This window comes from Gracilinanus agilis, chromosome 4, assembly GCF_016433145.1.
Source record: "Gracilinanus agilis isolate LMUSP501 chromosome 4, AgileGrace, whole genome shotgun sequence".
NCBI lineage: Eukaryota > Metazoa > Chordata > Mammalia > Didelphimorphia > Didelphidae > Gracilinanus > Gracilinanus agilis.
In genome coordinates this window covers 165,771,602-165,789,828 of record NC_058133.1, presented here as the reverse complement: position 1 = coordinate 165,789,828, position 18,227 = coordinate 165,771,602, and the positions used below count along the sequence as shown (strand labels likewise).

The 18,227-nt window shown below is 47.9% G+C and overlaps 1 protein-coding gene across 1 annotated transcript in view; it reads left to right on the top strand.

Moving 5' to 3' along the window:
• Positions 1–16,769, top strand: part of NTRK1 (neurotrophic receptor tyrosine kinase 1) — a 39,562-nt gene extending 22,793 nt beyond the window's left edge. The window contains exons 7-17 of the mRNA XM_044675032.1: positions 1,615–1,753; positions 2,666–2,992; positions 3,838–3,855; positions 4,067–4,122; positions 4,560–4,662; positions 5,472–5,615; positions 7,864–7,994; positions 8,202–8,374; positions 12,486–12,726; positions 13,844–14,002; positions 16,495–16,769. Of these exons, the coding sequence (XP_044530967.1) occupies positions 1,615–1,753; positions 2,666–2,992; positions 3,838–3,855; positions 4,067–4,122; positions 4,560–4,662; positions 5,472–5,615; positions 7,864–7,994; positions 8,202–8,374; positions 12,486–12,726; positions 13,844–14,002; positions 16,495–16,680 (1,677 nt within the window). The 3' untranslated portion in view covers positions 16,681–16,769. The remainder of the gene's footprint in view (positions 1–1,614; positions 1,754–2,665; positions 2,993–3,837; positions 3,856–4,066; positions 4,123–4,559; positions 4,663–5,471; positions 5,616–7,863; positions 7,995–8,201; positions 8,375–12,485; positions 12,727–13,843; positions 14,003–16,494) is intronic.
• Positions 16,770–18,227: the final 1,458 nt, after the last annotated feature.

Genomic DNA, 18,227 nt, shown 5'->3' with positions numbered 1-18,227 from the left:
ATCTTCATGACTACCTTTTAATTTTTGAATGGAGTTATCCCTGTGGTGGTATGCCAAGAGCACTTACTTTCAAGTTAGAAAGCCTAGGTTGGAGGTCTGGCTTTATCAGTCACTTGACATCTTTGGCCTCACTTTCTTCATCTGTAAAATGGGGATAAGAATATTTGCCCTGAAATGGTAAATTAAAAAAAAATAAAATCTCTTCTATATGTAAAGCTTTTGTGTTTAGTGCTAAAGAAGATAAAAAGCTTAGGTGAGACATCCTTGTCATCATGGAGTTTACAGTCTTGTAGGGGCCCAAGATGTGAATACAGATAACTGTAACATACAATAACTACCTCATAGGGTTGTTCTAAGAAAAATATTTTGTAACCCTTAAGACAGGATTGTGTTGAAACAAGCTCCAATAGAATCTCAGAACCTTTTGTTAAATTTTCAATGTTAACATTTGAACCATAGGCAATACCTACAAATCAGAGCTTAATTTATTGCCCTCTCCTCTTTTGTCATCAGATGTCTCTTCTTCTTCTTCTTCTTCTTCTATTCCTCCTCTTCCTCCTCCTCCTCCTCTTTCTCTTTCTTCTTCTTGAGGAAAGGATCTTCATGTGTCTCCTTTGGTTACTCACAGGTCTTTTCCCCCCTTTTTTCTAGGTTCTCAGACCTTTTCATTCATGTATTTTGTTTGGCATCTGCTATACAATTTTCCCCTGACAGAGTTCTAGTTTTCAGAGAGGTATAAATACAAAAAAGGGCAGCTTGTTAGTAGAGTGGATAGAGTACAGGGCTTGGGGTCAGGAAGACCTGAGCACAAATCTGCCTTGAAATACTTCTTAGCTATGTCAGCCTGGGCAAGTCATTTAACCCTTTTTTGACTCAGTTTCCTTATCTATAAAATTAGTAAACCACTTCAGTATGTATTTCAAGAAAAACCCAAATGGGGGTTTTGGTTTTAAAAGCTTATTACAAAAATGAATAATATGGAAATGGGTATCAAATGATAATACATGTATAATCCAGTGGAATTGCTTGTCAGCTCTTGGAAGGCCGAGGTAAGGGGGGAGGGAGAAAATATGAATCATGGAATGATGGAAAAATATTTAAAATAAATAAATTAATTTTAAAAAGAAAGAAAGAAAAGAAAAACCTAAATGGGGTTACAAAGAGATGGACACCACTGAAACAATTGAACATAAATACCAAAAGGTAAAGGAGGCATTTCACTGAATTCCATCACTTCTCAAGGACTTTTTCATCTTTCATATCAGTTTTTTCTGCTTTGGGTAATGAAACTCCTTTCCATCCAAAGCTAGAAGAGAGCACAAGAGAAGAGAGCAGATTTGGAGAGTATTTCCTATTCCCTTAAGGCTGCAGTGACCTTCCCCTCACATGGGTCCCTAGAGTTGGGACAACTGCTGGATTTGAAGTCCAAAGACTTGGGTTTGAAGCCACTCTGTGGCTTGGGGCAAATCACTTACTCTCTTTAGGCCTCTGTTTCCCCACCTGTAAAAGAAAAAGGCTAAAGTAGAAGGTTTCAAGGTCCTGTTCCAGCTCTAGAGTTTATAAATCTTGGCCTCCTCCAGAAGGCTCTCCCTGATCTGATCCCCTCTCTCCTAGCCCCTGGAATCTGGGAATCTGTCATCCTTATGGTTGATTCTGGCCAATGTCTCCAGCGACCTCAACAGAAAGAATGTGATATGCTGGGCTGAGAATGATGTGGGCTGGGCCCAGCTCTCCGTACAGGTCAACGTCTCCTGTGAGTCCCTGGGTTCCGTGTTCCCTTGGGGGCAGGGTTCCTCCATTTTCTCGAGGTCTGAACTGGGAGGGAATGTGGAATAGGGAGTGGGAGGCATGGGGGTGGGGTGGGGGGAGCAGTGTCTACAGCTGCCCCACAGCTGTTCCTTCAAAGTCCCAGGAGAACTTGATACACAGAACAGCATTTAGGGGACTGGGGGTGGGAATTTTCAAAGGCAAAGATCTGAATGAATGAGATAATTAGATTTTCTTAGTCCCATAGCCTGGTTTCTTTTCTCCTTGATACTTGGTCTCTTTATATTTATTATCCAATTGTTTTTAGATTCTTGGCCTCACATCCCTTTTTTAAAAGTCCCCTTTCCTTTGGAGTTTTTCTAGGCCTAGTGCCTGATTTTCCTAGGCTTGCCTCCCACTTTCATTTCTCCCCAAAATTTTGTTTTACTTTTTAAAATTCAATTTATTTTTTATTATATTTTTTTACCAAATTTGATTTTCCAAAAAGACTTATTACTTACATTTTTTTTAGGCATCTGCCCAATTTTGCTAGACTCAAAGCCCAATGTTCTTTAGGTCTTTTTGCGACATAATCCTACTATCCAACTTCTTTCTAAAGTCTAATATCTTATGTCTTAGGCCCAAAGTCTAACTTCCTTAGGTCTTCAGTATAGTTTCTCACAGTCTAACTGGGCACGGTGAGAGCCCTGGATTTAGAGGCAGAGAACCTGGGTTTAAACTTCAGCCTTGCTTGTTTAATAACTGCTACCTTGGGCAAGTCTCTGAATCTCCCTTGGCTTCCTACTTTTTATTTCCCAAATGAGGAGTTTGTCTTGCATGATCTCTAAGGGCCCTTCTAGCTATGAATCCTCTCATTCAAAGGCTCTCTGTTTTTTTCCCTTTCCTTCCTGGGCCACAGTTCCACCTAAAGTGAAGCTCCATCACCCAGTCTCCCAGCACCACTGGTGCATTCCTTTTTCTGTGGATGGGCAGCCACCTCCCACCCTCACCTGGCGCTTCAATGGATTCCTGCTCAATGAAACCAACTTCATCTTCACGGAGTTCCTAGAGCAGACAGCCAATGAGACCATGAGGCATGGATGCCTTCGACTTAACCAGCCCACCCATGTCAACAATGGCAATTATACCCTGGAGGTCTCCAACTCTGGGGGACGAGCCATTGACTCTGTGATGGCCTCCTTCATGGACAATCCTTTCCAGTTCAACCCTGAGGATCCCATCCCTGGTAGGTAGCCCTTTCAGAATCCATCATCCCAGTGACACACACTTAGACTTGGGATATGACCAGGGAAAGTAGTCTTGTGTCTGGGATGGCACAGCTTGCCCATTGGGATAACCTCCTAAGACCATCCAGTTTTCCTTCAGGGATTGACCTCTTCCTCAAGGATTGAGTCAGGAAAGACCCTGTCCAACCCCTCTATTCTGTGACCTGTCCATGGAAAGGAACCCAAAAGTTCTGGCATTCCAACCTGACATAATAGAAGATATAGAGACAGATGATCTAGTAATTTCACTTCTCCTACTTTGAGTAATTTGTGGGCAAATCACTTCTCACCCTCCAATCCCTACCAGCATTAGTTTCCCTATTTATCAAATGAAGGGGTAGGACTAGATGACCTCTAAAACCCCTCCAGGTCTATTTCCCATGATTCATGATTCCTATCTTCTTCCTTCTCACTCAGGACTCTTGCCCCTTCCCTCAGGCTTTCTTCAGTGTCTGGGTTCCTCATCCTCATTCTGCCATAGTCTGCCACCACAACCTAGCTAGACCCCATCTATCTGGGATCCATGCATCTGGGCTATGGTTTGTTGAGTTCTCCTCCTCTTCCTCCCACAATAGCCCAGCAGAGAAGGGAACTAGACCTTTGGGTTCCTCTTCCATTCACTGTCTTGTAATGCCTCCATTCTCCACCACATCCCTTACTAATGCTACTATTGTGACCCAGCTGGGAATCAGTGTCGTTCCTCATTCCTCCCTTTCCTGTGGGGTGAGGGGATAGAGCTGGGGGATGAGAGTTCCACAATCCACTGACTCCTCCTTCTCCCCTTCCCTTCTTTTTTCCTCTGCAGTTTCCTATTCCCCAGGAGGTAAGTATTGCATCCCTATTTCCAATGAGTTAGTAGAGCACATTTGGTCCTGCTCTTTGCCTGGGGGAGGGTGGAGAGTTAATGAGAGCATTGCTTAGAGGGTACATTTGGCCTCCTTTAGAGGCATGTGGAGCTCAGCCTGGGGGTGGGAGCAAGGGCTGAGGGGGAGGTACAGGGTCTATCACTGTATACTCTTCTTTATCTCACCCAGACACCAATAGCACCAATGGGGTCCCTGTGGAGAAGAAAGAAGACCAGTCTTTTGGGGTAAGGAGGGAAACAAGAGTTAACTAGAGTTAAGGGAAACTGGCTAAGACCTAGAGCACTGCTGTATGGGTGAGGGGGTTAGAGTTAAAGTCACTGACTCAAAGTGACAGACAGCTTTATATAATCCCAATGAACCCCCAAGTCCTTGCCCATGTCTCTGGTAATTCCTGTTGTGTCAATAGACTGCCTTTATGGAGGACTATACCCCCCTCCATCAACACTGTACCAATGGGGTTATTGGGAGAGAGAAGATAACAGGACATCCTCGTCTCCCCTGATATAGAGAGGAGAAGGGAATAAAGGGCTTGGGGGAATCCAGTCATTGGATCTCATTGGGAGGGAAGAAAGTAGCCCAAGGCAGGGAGAGTCTGGAGAAATGAGTGATCATGAGGGCCACCTTAGACCCATTTGTGTCCAACCCTATCCTCCTCTACCAGGTCTCAGTGGCAGTGGGTCTAGCTGTTTTTGCCTGCCTCTTTCTCTCTGTCCTACTCATTCTTCTCAACAAATGTGGCCGGAGAAGCAAGTTCGGGATCAACCGTGAGCTAGAGGATGGGCTTGATGATGTCTCTCTTTCCCTTGTGGTCTTTCAGTGGATCTCCATGTCTCTTTCTGTGTGTCTCGCTGTCTCTTTGTTTCTCCATGATCTCTCTCAGCGTTCCTTGCCCTTCTATATGTCCCTGTTTCTCAGCATATCTCTGTTTTCAAACCCTCTCTGGGCCATTTGTTTGATTTTACTCCTTTACTCTCTTTATTTCTGTCTTTTAAATGTCACTCACCATCTTGGTATCCTTCTATGCCTCTGTTTTTTGGTATGTCTGCATTTTGCGCGCGCTCTCTCTCTCTGTCTCTCTCTCTCTCCATTTCATTTTTCATCTTTGTTTCTGACTCTCTTGATCCCCTGACTCTGCTGTGTATGTGTATTCTGGGGGCTGGGAGGTGGTGGTGATGGGGGGTGGTATTAGCAGCAGCAGCCACTAATTTGCGGCTGGATCAGAGTCAAACACTAAGTGATTCTGGGAGACCTGGGACCCTAAGGGAGGGAGGGGTGTCTGCAGTGCCCACAGGGGCCTGAGACTAATCAGGAGCTTAGCCAAGGGCAGCTACTAGTGCCCCACCCTCTGGGTCTCCTTTCTGGCTCTCGAGTGCCCCCAAACCCTGGAGCCTCAATACCAGTAGAGCTCAGGTGCATGTATTGGGGGACATGGGGTTGGATCTCTCAATTGCTGCCCTAACCTTTAAATGATGAGCATTTGTGGGGAGGGTGTCTGGATACTAGGTACACAGAGGGGGAGATGGGAGATTGGGGCATGGTGATTGTTCTGACTTGCCTATCCCCTGGCCCCCAGGTCCTGCGGCACTGGCCCCCGAGGAAGGTCTGGCCATGTCCCTACACTTCATGACTCTGGGAAACAGCTCCCTCTCTCCTGAGGGAAAGGGAGCTGGGCTACAGGGACACATCATTGAGAATCCACAATACTTCAGCGATGCCTGTAAGAGGGGATGGGGAACGTGAGGTGCTCCTCACTCCCTATGTTTAGCCTGGCTGCCAAAGAGCCCCACTCCATCCAACTCCTACCTCTCTGCCCATCCACTGTGGTTAACCCCAGGCTAGAGGAATTCTGCCTCACGGAGTCCGCCAGTCAATAATTTTGCAAAATATATAATCGTGCCCCTCTTTCCTAAGGGTGTGAGTGGCTGGCCCCAAGGGGAATTTTTTATGTACTTTCTGGACCCTCTCCTTATGGGTTCCAGACAAGTGGGCACTTGCCTTAGCTCTCGTTATGGCTCTGCTTCTAGTGGCTGGTGCAGGGACTTGATCACTAGGATCAGAGTCAGAAAAGCATGCCTTTGAATCCTCCCTTAGATAACTGGGTGATCCTGGGCAACCTCGCCTATCCTTTGTTTCTTCCTTTGTAAAATGGGCATAAATAATAACAGATGCCTCACCAGGATCAGATGAGGTCATGTATGAAAAGCATTTTGCAAAAGTGAAAGTGATCTCTAGGTGTTGGCAATTCTTGTTATTATTGTCTTTCAGTTATTTTTCAGTTGTGTCCGACTCTTTGTGTTCGCAGTTGGGGTTTTCTTGACAAAGATACTACAGTGGTTTTCCATTTCCTTCTCCAACTCATTTTACAGATGAGGAAACTGAGGCAAATAGGATTAAGTGACCTGCCCAGAGTCACACAGCTAGGAAGTGCCTGAGGCGGGATTTGAACTCTTCTTCCTAACTTTTGGCCCAGAGTTCTACCTGCTGTGCCACCTAGCTGCCCCAGTACAGTACCTCATTTCTGCCTGAGTCTCCTAACACGTCTCTCCCACCTTTTCTTCCTTTTGTCCATGCTTCACGGGACTGCCAGAATAATTTTTTTCTGTTTGTTATTCTGGTCATGTCACTCCTATGCTCAAAGACCTTAAATGACTCCCTTTGTCCATCATGCCGTTTACTCCTGATCTTACCATTCAAGGCCTTCCAGGACCTGACACTGCCTTCCATTTTTCACATAGGGGCTCTTGCCAAACTTTATTGTTCTTTGCTTTTCACATTTCTGACATTCATGCTTTTATTCAGGCATTTTCTCTCTATATGGAATGCTTTTCCTCCCTCCTTGTCCCTCCATCTCTCTCTTCAAAAATCTGTAAAAACTCACCTCAAATGGCATCTCCTCCAGGGAGCCTCCTTTGATGCCCCTGCCAGCAACAACAACCTTCTGTTCCCAGACCGAATACAACATTTTTCTTAACCTCTCTTCAATGCTCTCCTTTGTTATGAGACTGTTGTGCCCTTGATTGTCTGTCCTCCTTCCCAAGTAATATCTAAGAATGATAATATGTGCCAGGCACGATGCCAAATTTGATCCTCACAACTTTGGGAAGGAGCTGCTATTGTTATCCCCATTTTACAGATGAGGAAACTGAGGCAAAGTGCTCTATCCATGGCCAATCTCTTTCCAAAACAGGAGGAATTCAGAAACCCCAGGATTCCTTTGTGCCATAGGAGCCCCATCTCACCATCTTGTCTCCACTGCTCTCCTTTTGGTGTATCTATGGCAGGGGAGAGGGGGTGACAGGGACCCAGTGCTTTGGTTTCTGAGCACAGCCTGTCTGGGTTCCTGGCACTAAGCACTTCCATCATTCGTGCCTCTGTAAATGTCTGGGTCTCCCTTGTCCTGCCCAGGCTGGGAGTGATCAGCATGGGAGCTTTGACCCCATCTCTTCTGACTCACTCCTCATCGGGCCCCTTGTTGGCCCCCTGCTCCTGGGGCCTCCCCCTATTAATGTCTAATTTTGGGTGGACGCCTGATCGGCTTAGCCCAAGGCAGATCCGAATTCCCACCCTTCCTCGGCCACGGGTCCTGCAGGCCTGACCCACCAGAACTCAGCTTCCATCCTTCTGGCCCCCACAAAACCGCCCTGAAATCTCCCTCAGGCTGGGCTGTTTCCCCAGTCCTACTCCTCTCGATCTTTCACTTCCAAACCTACAAAGGGAGCGTCCTCACCCCAAACGGCGGCTCTTCTTCCTCTCTCCCTCGGCCGGCACTCCCAGGCTGGCTTGAAAGCCCCAGAACCTCCCCAGCTCCTCTCAGGCACCATATTCCATGGGCCTGTGTGGAAGCCTCATCCCCCTGCCAGACTGTGGCCCCTCGAAAGCAGGGGGCTTGGCCTTTTCTACGTTTCCTTTTCCGTATCTGCCTCTGCACCAGGAGGCACTCAGTGCCCGCTGGGTTGTTCCCCCAGGTGTCCATCACATTAAACGCAGGGACATCGTGCTCAAATGGGAGCTGGGAGAAGGAGCCTTTGGAAAGGTCTTCCTGGCTGAGTGCCACAACTTGCTTCCGGAGCAGGACAAGATGCTCGTGGCTGTCAAGGTGAGCCCAGAGGGCAGCCCTGGTCCATGCTGTCTCCTCCCCTGACGGCTTGGTTCCTTGGGACGGGTCTCCCCGTCAGGCCCCGGGGGTCAGGGAACCTGTTCCATTTGGTTGGTCCGGCCGGTGGGGCTGAGCGTGTGGGGTCTGGAGGTGGGCTCATGCCAGCTTGGGCCTCCATGCCCACCTGCCCTGTGCCACCCATACCAGGCCCTGAAGGAGGTGTCCGAGAGTGCCCGGCAGGACTTCCAGCGAGAGGCGGAGCTGCTGACGGTCCTGCAGCACCAGCACATCGTCCGCTTTTTCGGGGTCTGCACGGAGGGCCGCCCGCTGCTCATGGTCTTTGAATACATGAAGCATGGAGACCTGAACCGCTTTCTCAGGTGTCAGCCCCCCCCCCCCCAGCCCTTATCTTTCCCGATTCATCTACAACATCAACCCTCAGGATCCTTCCCCACCTCCTCCTCCACCCACCCAAAATGGGCTCATTCATTCAGTCCTGATTGCCCGGGGGAGAGAGTACAAAAAATATAAGATGTAGACCCTTTAGGAGTATGCAGCCTAGTCAGGGAGGTGCCTTGTACACAGAGATGTGTGAAGGGGTCTGTGGTGAGGGGGCAGTTCTTCATGCAGGAAGAAGGGCTTGCTTTGGTCCTCAGAGGATGGAGAGCATTGGCAGATACTTAGAGGAGGACGGACAATGCATTTCAGAAGGAAGAAAAGAGTTCAGAGGAGGGCTGGCGGCTTGGTGGGATCATAGAGCTTGTGAAGGAGTTCGGGGTCAGAGGGCGATGGCCCTGGAGGACCAGACTAGGCAATCTGGACTCTTCCTGGGTGGCCTTTCCCAAACCATCTTTAGAGAAATGTGATTGAGATGACACGAATAGGGTTCCTTGAGAAAATGTTGCTTGTGATATTGTTCTTTGGTTGTTTCAGATGTGTCTGACTCTTTGTGGCCCCATTTAGGGTTTTCTTGGCAAAGATACTCAAGCAATTTGCCATTTCTTTCTCCAGCTCATTTTACAGATGAGGAAACTGAGGCAAACAGGGTGAAATGACTTGCTCAGGGTCACATAGCTGGTAAGCCTCTAAGGCTATATTTGAACTCAAGGAGAAGAGTCTTTCTAACTCCACATCCAATGCTATCTACTGAGCAGTTGCCCAATGTTTGTGATCCATTTCCTTTAAATTAAATTTACTATAAAAGAATGAATGCATCAAAAATGCTAAAGATGGGGGCAGCTGGGTAGCTCAGTGGATTGAGAACCAGGCCTAGAGACTGGAGGCCCTAGGTTCAAATCTGACCTCAGACACTTCCCAGTTGTGTGACCCTGGGCAAGTCACTTGACCCCCCATTGCCTATCCTTACCACTCTTCTGCCTTGGAACCAATACACAGTATTGACTCCAAGACAAGGTAAGGGTTTAAAAAAAATTCCAAAAATGTGGAACAGTTTGGAGGTGTTGGGAGTGGTGAGAATAGCCTTAAGTGCCTCTCTTTTGTTTTCACATTTTTCTTACCTTTGTTCTAGAGGTATTCCCACACTCACTGCCACCAAACAGTGGTAGTTCCATTGATATTTTTCATGCTCAAAGTGTTTGAAGGCCAAATTAATTCGTTATACATTACAGTAGGTGATGGGGAGTCACAAAGGGTTTCTGAGCAGAGGAATAACCTGATCCAAGGGGTACACTCAAAGAATTATACTGGTACCTTTGTGAAGCACTTTGCATATAGCAAACACTATATAAATGTCTGTTAGATTGGAGGGAAGAAATCAGAGGTAGGGAGGCCAGTTAGAAGGCTACTGGATAGTCTAGGAAATTAATGATGAGTTCCTAGAGAGGATTCTTAGCCGTGTGAAGAGAGGACTGCTAGGAGAGGCATTAGGAAAGCAGAACCAGTGGAAGCTGATTCAACATGGGAAGTGAGAGATGAGTCAATGATAATGCCGAGGTTTTAAGCCTAGGAAACCAGGAGGATTCTATTTAATTCAATTCAGCAAGCATTTATTAAGAATTTTCTGAGTACAAGGGCAGCTAGGTGGTTTAGTGGATAGAGAGCCAGGCCTAGAGAAAGGAGTCTTGGGGTTCAAATGTCATCTCAAATATTTCCTAGCTGTGTGACCCCAGACAAGTCACTTAACCCCCTTTGCCTAGGCCTTACTGCTCTACTGCCTTAGAACCAACACTTAGTATCAATTCTAAGGCAGAAGGTAAAGGTTTTTTTAAAAAAGAATAATTTCCTGAGTACACGTGTAGAGGGACCTATGCTAGATGGAGGCAAGGGAAGGAGATATAAAGCATGGAGAAGCCACGGTCTCTGCCCTGGTGGAGCTTGCAGCCCAGTAGGAGAGTAGAGTGAAGATGATGATGGATGATGCTAACTAGCTTTTGTGGCTCATGCCACCTTCAACATTCCATCCAGGGCAACTGACAGGTTTGCCCTAAGCCAACATGGCAAGGTTAAAAATCTTATATTACAATAATACTAATTTAAGGTGTGCAAAGGGCTTTACATATGTTATCTCATTTGATGCATGCCCAGAAAAGTATAATACAAAAGAACACCTCGAGAAATATAAGGCAAAGTTTAAGGAGCTGGGTGATTAAGGAAGAGAAGGCAGTATCTGAATTGGATGTTAAAGGATGGGTAAGAATTCAACAGGAAAAGAAGAGAAAGGATGTTCTAGGCACAGAACAAAGCATAAGCAAAGGCATAGAGTGTCAAGAGTAAAATGTACGTTTGGGGAATAGAGAGTTGTCTACTTTGGCTGGAGCACAGAGTTTGTAGAAAGGAGTAAGAGCAGATATGCCAGAAAGCTATGGCAGTGCCATTTTGTGGAAAGTCTTGGATGCAGAGGAGTCTGAACATGACTCAAAAATCCATAGGGAGCCACAGATGATTTTTGAGTAGAGGGGATTACATGACCACATTTTGATAGGAGAAAAACTGATCAGACAGCAATGTAAACTATAAATGTAGTAGAAGTGAGAATAAAGGTGGAAAGATCTCTAAAGGAGGTTATTTTCCAAAAAGACTATAGCCATGTAAATAGAAAGAACAACAAAAAGAAACTGGATGCTATGTATATAATGACCAAGCTTGGTAATTTATCATTATAATGATTGAGAGAATTGAGAAAATACATCTTCCTCCATTACAGGTGGGGAATTCTGGGCATGGAATTGGGGGGAATTCTGGGCATGGAATTAGGCATATACTGTTTGACACAATTGATTTAGTTTTGCTGAAGTGCCTCCTCTTGGTCACCTTTATTTTGAAAGTACGATTTCTTGGGCAAGCAGAGGGGAAGGATCTATTTGGAAATGAAAGTGATGTAAAAACAAAAGGCATTAATGAAAAGAAGATTTTTTTTCCCCAAAGAGGCTATTTTCATAGAGCAGGCTAGTTGAAATGAAAGCCCAGGATAGTGAGGAGAATAGACGAGTTAGACATGAGATATTTAGCTGAAGTGACTGGACCCGGTAACTGATGGAGTTCGAAAAGTTAGGGGAAAGGAAGCAGGCAAAGATCACTGTAAAATTGTCAGCACAGGAGACCAGATGGACAGCACCTCTGTGGCCATAAATTGTGAAGGAGGAAGGAGAAAGGAAAGACCATAGACTTGATTCTGGACATGTTGAGTTTGAATATCCAGGTGAAGAAAGATGGAAAAAGAAGCAGAAATAAGGAAGTGAGGAAGGGAGCAAGTTTGAGTGCATCCTGCAAATATGGATGTTGTGTCTGATGTGAGTTTGAAGGGGCACATCTTACCCCATCTGCTATACCCTCCTCCGTGGTCCTACTCTTGAAATATTTTTTCTAGGTGAAGAGTGAACCTATCTCTCCATCCCTCCCAATTCATATACCCCATCCTCAGTACCAGCCCTTCCACTCAGACCATTTCAGTTTGGAACTTCTGTTCCATTTGTTTTTGTTTTTTTAATCCTCTCCACCTCAGAAATGTCAGTCTTTTAAGTCAGTACAGACTCATCTCTAGTATTTTCCTAGGTCTTTATCTCCAATAAATCTACCCTTTTGTCTCCCCTCCTCCTTTTGTCATCTTTCTTCTAAGAACCACCCTTTTCCCTTCCACCCAGTCTTTATCTAGAGCCTAAGTTCAGTTGGAGGGTGGGTGTTGGAGAAAAGGTGGGTCCCTTCTATAGCCAGACTCCTTCACAATCAGGGTATCTGTCCTCTCTCAATACCCAGACCAAGGAACCCAGTTGCTTGAGTGTTTAAGCCTAAGAATCTATGGATTATTTTCTCTTTCCCTATGGCTGGGGTTTCTGATGTCCCCTTACCCATCCCTGACCTTCCCTCCTGTCCTTCCAAAGTCTAAGTGCTTATATCTGTCAAGTTCTCCCCTTTTCCCTCCAGTTGGAGGCCCTCCTGTCCATCTCTTTTGTCAGCCCTAAGTCTCCTTTTCTGCCAGCTTACATGTGTCTTCTCCTTCCTCCTTGAACTCACTCTTTTTCCTTTCCCATCCAGATCTCATGGACCAGATGCCAAGATACTGGCCAATGGAGTGGGCACAGCTCCAGGGCCCCTAGGCCTGGGGCAGCTGCTGGCAGTGGCTGGCCAGGTGGCCGCTGGTATGGTCTACCTGGCTAGCCTGCACTTTGTGCATCGAGATCTAGCCACCCGAAACTGCCTGGTGGGCCAGGGACTCGTGGTAAAGATTGGAGACTTTGGCATGAGCCGAGACATCTATAGCACTGACTACTACCGGGTAAGAGTCCCATGCCCACCTCTGGAGACTTGCTCCCTGAATACCCTCCAGCTTAGCCAGGTCCCCAGCCTCAGGGATTCCAAACCCATCCCCACCCCCAATTCTGGCTGTGCTAAACTCCCAAAGAAGGGAGCTGTCTGTATGACCTGGGTCAAATAATTTCCCCTCTCTGGCTCCCAGTTTCCAGTCTGTGGAAGGAGTAGGAGGCATTCAGTGATTCTGAAGGTCACTTCCAGCTCAGACAGGCTGTGTTCCAAGACCTCAAAGTCTTGCCTCTCAGGCCACAGAGGAGGAGGGTCATAGACATTTTGTACATCATTTACTTGGGACCTCCTAGTGAAAAACTCTCCCTTGCCCCTTCCCAGAATAGCAGAACTCCAGGGTTCCTGGATCAGATGAAGGACTGTGAATGGGGGCGGTTGGAGGGGGAAGGATTGAAAAGGGAAGGAGCAAGACTGCTGCTCCCCTGGACCTGGCGAGGGAGCAGAGCAGCTGGGGAGAGACAATATAGGGAAGAAGCATTTGTCTCTCTTCTCTCCATCCAGATGGAAGCTTTATCACTTTTTCCCTTTTAGTTCTGGCCTAGGGACCAGCATCTATATTTAATGATTGGGGATGGGTGGGTGGGAGCAGTGAGGATCTTTGGGGCAGGGGAATCACTTAGTGCTTGGCGTCCCCCAGACTTTCCATGCCCCTCCTTGCCCACATACTCAGACACCCATTTAGATCCGGACCAGCCTTCTCTGACACGGGTGAAAATGTAATTTACTTCTAGAGTACTTGAACGTTTCCTAAGGGTTATCCTCATAACTCTTTGAGATAGCTAGTGCCAAATAGTATGCCCATTTTGTAGATGAGGAAACCAAGTCTCAGAAAGGTAGAATAACTTGCCCAAGCTAGGAAGTGGAAAATCTGGGATTTAAATCTTGGCTCCAAGTGATTCCCATTAAATCTATTGAATCCCTCCATCATCCCAAGACTGGGCTCCCTCCGACCCTAGGTTTCATAGGTGGGATCTCTCCCACCTGCTCCAAAGTAGTCCAGCAGGGAGTGGGGCCTGTTTTTGGCCAAAGGCTTCCGAGGGAGGAGGCCCAAGTGTCTGGTGTCTTACCCATAGGTGGGGGGCCGCACAATGCTGCCTATCCGATGGATGCCGCCGGAGAGCATCCTCTATCGGAAGTTTACCACGGAAAGTGACGTCTGGAGCTTCGGTGTCTTGCTCTGGGAGATCTTCACCTATGGCAAACAGCCCTGGTACCAGCTCTCCAACACTGAGGTAGCTGGGGTCCCACTTTTATTACAGCCCCTCTTGGTTCCCTAGCTTAGAACTCCTGCCACCTCCCCACTCCTCACTCCAAACCCCCTTCCTCTTCTCACTGGGGGCAGCTCCAACCTCGCTCCTCTTCCACTCTGCATCTTTATTGCCTCCATCCTGGCCTCCTCTCTCTCCAGCTCCTATTGACTTCACCCGTATAATCAATCAACCATCAGATATGTATTAAGTACCTATCACAAACAGGCACCATGTGGGGCACTGGGGACATAAATACAAAGAGCTTTGCTCCAGAAACTTACATTCTAATAAGGGAGATGACAGCTACATAGAGTGATGTGTGCAGCGTGACTACGAAGTGATTAAACATGTTATCTATAATGTAGATGCAGATATATTTTTATTATATACACAGCAGTCAGATACAAGGTGGTTTGAGAGAGCCAACACTAGCAGTTGGGATGATGGGGAAGAGCTCCGGGAAAAAGGATGTTGGAGTTGCACAGCCCACATCAATTAAAGGCAGTCCCAGGACACTCAGCTAACGCTCTGTCTTTATACCCCTGGGGGAGAGCAATATAGCCAGCTGCTCAGCACAGCTCCCTAAGCCCTTAGCCCTGGCATCAGCGCTGCCCCTTAGGTCTGGGGGCCCATAAAGTCAGTTTGGTGCCCTCCTCTTTCCCCCAGAGTCCAGAATACTCTGCTATTTGACTTCACCCTCTCAGGCAGGCTTTTCTGTAGCTTAACCACTGTCCATCTTATCAGTCATGCTTCATTCTCTTCCTTTCTTCAGGGAGGTGGGAAGGGGGAGGTCCTAAAAAGCCTCCCTTATACTCTCCTGCTTCTCTGGCCATTGCCCTTCTTCTCTCTTCTTCTTCCTCTCTTTCCCCATTCACCCCTTTTCTTCTCCCAGTCTGAGTCTCTGTGGCCCCTAAATCCAGGCCCTCCAAACGTTTTATAGGCCTCAGCTTCAGTCTTCCTTCCAATTTAGATTCCGGGCAGACACTGCATGGAAGGGACCTGAGTTAGACCATCAGAAGGGCAGTTCTGTCCAACATCCCCTTCCTATTGGTTCTTCCCTCTTCTCTCCACCCCCACCCCTTTTCTTCTCCCAGTGACCTCCCAAATCCAGGCCATGGGCCTCCCTTAGCCCCCCAAATGTTTTATAGACTCCAGCTTCAGTTCTCCTTCCAGTTTGTAGAGATTCTGGGCAGACACTGCATGGAGGGGACCTGAATTAGACCATCAGAAGGGCAGTTCTGTCCAACATCCCCTTCCTGTTGGTTCCTCCCTCTTCTCCCCACCACCACCCCTTTTCCAAATGACTATGAAATCCAGGTCATGGATCTTTCTTAACAGCCCCCCAAATGCTTTATAGACCCCAGTTTTGGCTCACCTTCCTGTTAATAAAGACAAGAAAGACCGAGGTTAGACCATCAGAAGGACAGTCCTGTCCACCCCCCATGCCCAACGCTAGCCTGCCAGCTAGGCAAAGTGAGAAGGACCCAGGTGTCCAGCCCCCCAGATCAGCTTCCTACCCTCCCCCACCTCCTGGCTCACAGCTGTCAGTTCCCATTTCTTCTCCTAATGCAGTTGGCTCCCTTGGGGCTGGGGAGGGCAGTGGGAGGGGGTTATAGATTTTAATTTTCTCAAGCACAGAGAGATGGAATGGAATTAGTCTCGGTTTCTCTATGTCTCTCCCCCCACCCGTACCCTGGTCTCCACACCCCCATTCTCTCTTGGGCTGTAACCCAAGGAGGCTCCTGCCCCTTCCTTGATCCTCCCTCCTTCCCTCCTCCCTCATCTCCATTCCTTTCTCTCCCTGGTCATGTACTCGCCTGCCCTAATATACCCATTAGTCCATCTTACAGTCATACTTCCATCATCCCTGCTGTAATTTCTTTTTTTTTTTTCCTGCTTCAATTTAAAATCATTTCCTTTGTATCTTGGGGAAGGCAAATTCTCCACAGAAGGGGATATTTCCCTCTCCCTCTCTGTCCCTCTCTCGTTCCAATATTCTGATATCTCCTTCCTTTCTTCCATAATCCAGCTGCCCTCCTTTTTGCTTCTTCTAGGGGCTAGGGTGGAGAGTCCATTAGGAAAACTCACCCCACCAAGCTGCTAAAGACTGATAAGTTTTTTCTTCCCTTGCCCACTTGGAAGTCCATCCATGAGTCTTCCTTCTCATTAGTCCATTGCTAGCTCTTTCTGTAGCATCCCCTAATGGGTCATTAAAAATCTAATAAGATGGCCTGCAAACCCTCCCCGGCCCTCCACGTGGCTCCCCTCACTCCCTGGCAGTGCAGCTCAGTCTGGCCTCTCGATGCAATCTCGCTGTTTCATAGAATTTCAGAACTGGAAAAGACCTTAGAGACCCACCAGGCCTGGAGGGAGTGGAGGCCCTGGAGAAAGATTTGCCCCAAATCATGGGAAGGTAGCTTGGACTTCCTGCTTCTCTGGGCCAGGCCTCTTCTTACAACTCCTTCTTTCTCCAGGCAATCGAGTGTATCACTCAGGGCAGGGAACTGGAGAGGCCTCGAGCCTGTCCCCCGGAGGTGTATGCCATCATGAGGGGCTGTTGGCAGCGGGAGCCCCAGCAACGCCACAACATCAAAGACATCCACGCTCGGCTCCAGGCCCTCATCAAGGCACCTCCTGTCTACCTGGATGTCCTGGGCTAGTCAGGAGTTGGACAGGCCCTGAGGATCAGGCCTAAAAAGCCTCTGGGGCTCCCAACCTTGCTCACTCTCCAACGCCACCCCTATTATTGCCACCCATGGGTGATCTCAAAGCATCTTTAACTCATCCTCAGCCCAGGAGCCCATGAGGAGTTGGGGGAGGGGGGTGGGACGAGGAGGGGAAGAATTTGTATGCTACTCAAATGGCATAGTCGCTCAATATATTTATTGTCCCTTCTACCGTGTCTTTCTTGCCTTGGGGGTGGGGAGGGCAGAGGAAGGGATAGGGTGGGATGCCTGTGTTCCTGGCACAGGACCATCCCTCCTTTGTGGGGGAATGGTTTTCCCTCTCTCCCAGTGTCGCCTCGGCCCCCTTCTTTCCCTTGTCTGTTCCCACCTGAATCCAAGTTCTCACATCCCTCCTGTTGGAAGAAGCCACCTGAGGGTTTGGGGAGGGACTGGGTCTCTGATATCTAGGGTCCCTCCTTTCGCCAATAACCCAAGATTTCATGGAAGACAGGAGGCTGAGGAGGACTTTAGATCTCTCTTGTAGAGGGACACAGAGGTGAAGTTTCCTGGCTGGGGAGTGGGATGGGATGGGATGGAATGGGAAGGACACTAGGGAATGGAAGCTGGATGTACCCCATGGATGGGTAAGTTCCTGGAAAGGGGAAGAGCTCCTCCATAATGGTATGAGGGGCACAGGTCGCCTAAGTTCTGGCTTTACACCTCCAGGGAAGGATAAGTCAGTACTCTGAGGTCAGCAGCTGGAGTCAGGGGATTGAACAAGCTGAGTGTTCCTCCTCCCTCCTCAACCCTGCCTTTGACCTGAGGGAGAAGTAGACTTCCTGCCAATTGCTTTGAGATCTCTTTGGGGAGGCAAGTGGCAAAGAGAGAAGGATTGGAGGCAGAGGCAAGACCTCCCCAGTCTGGGAGTCCCATTGCTCTTAATGGGTAACCTTCATCCTGCCAGAACCCACAGCCCCTTATCCCTCCAGGGCTTATCAGGAGGAAATGTCAGACAGTCCCTGGGAAGCCACTCCCCCCACCCCAGTCTTTATTAGATCTGTGGCCTTATCAGCCCCCCCAGGCCTGGCCAGGATGGTGGCATCTGCCTCTTGTCCAGTCTAGTTAAAGCTAATGGAGACCTGACCCACAGCCTGGGGCTGATGATCCAGAAGGTAAATGCAGGAGGGAGAGACTCTCCTGATCTTGTCCCCCGAGACCCTCAAGTTTAGATGCAAAAAAAAAAAAAAAAAAAAAGAATCTCCTGTGAGGTATGGCCTGCCCCTTTGGGGCTACAACTTTCAGCATCTCAGAACGTCTAGAGGACTGGGGGAGGAAAGGGAAGAAAATATGGTGGGGGAGAGCAGAGAATCTGAACTTCATTCAACTACTGTAAACTGTGGGGAGAATGAGAGACAGACATCTCAGAATGACAGAGCTGTCAGGAGAATTGGGGAAACTGAGACACAGAGGGAGATCTCAGTGCAGAGAGAGAGAATTAGAAGGAATAAGAGTGTTAGAGAGGGCAAAAGATACGAAAGCAG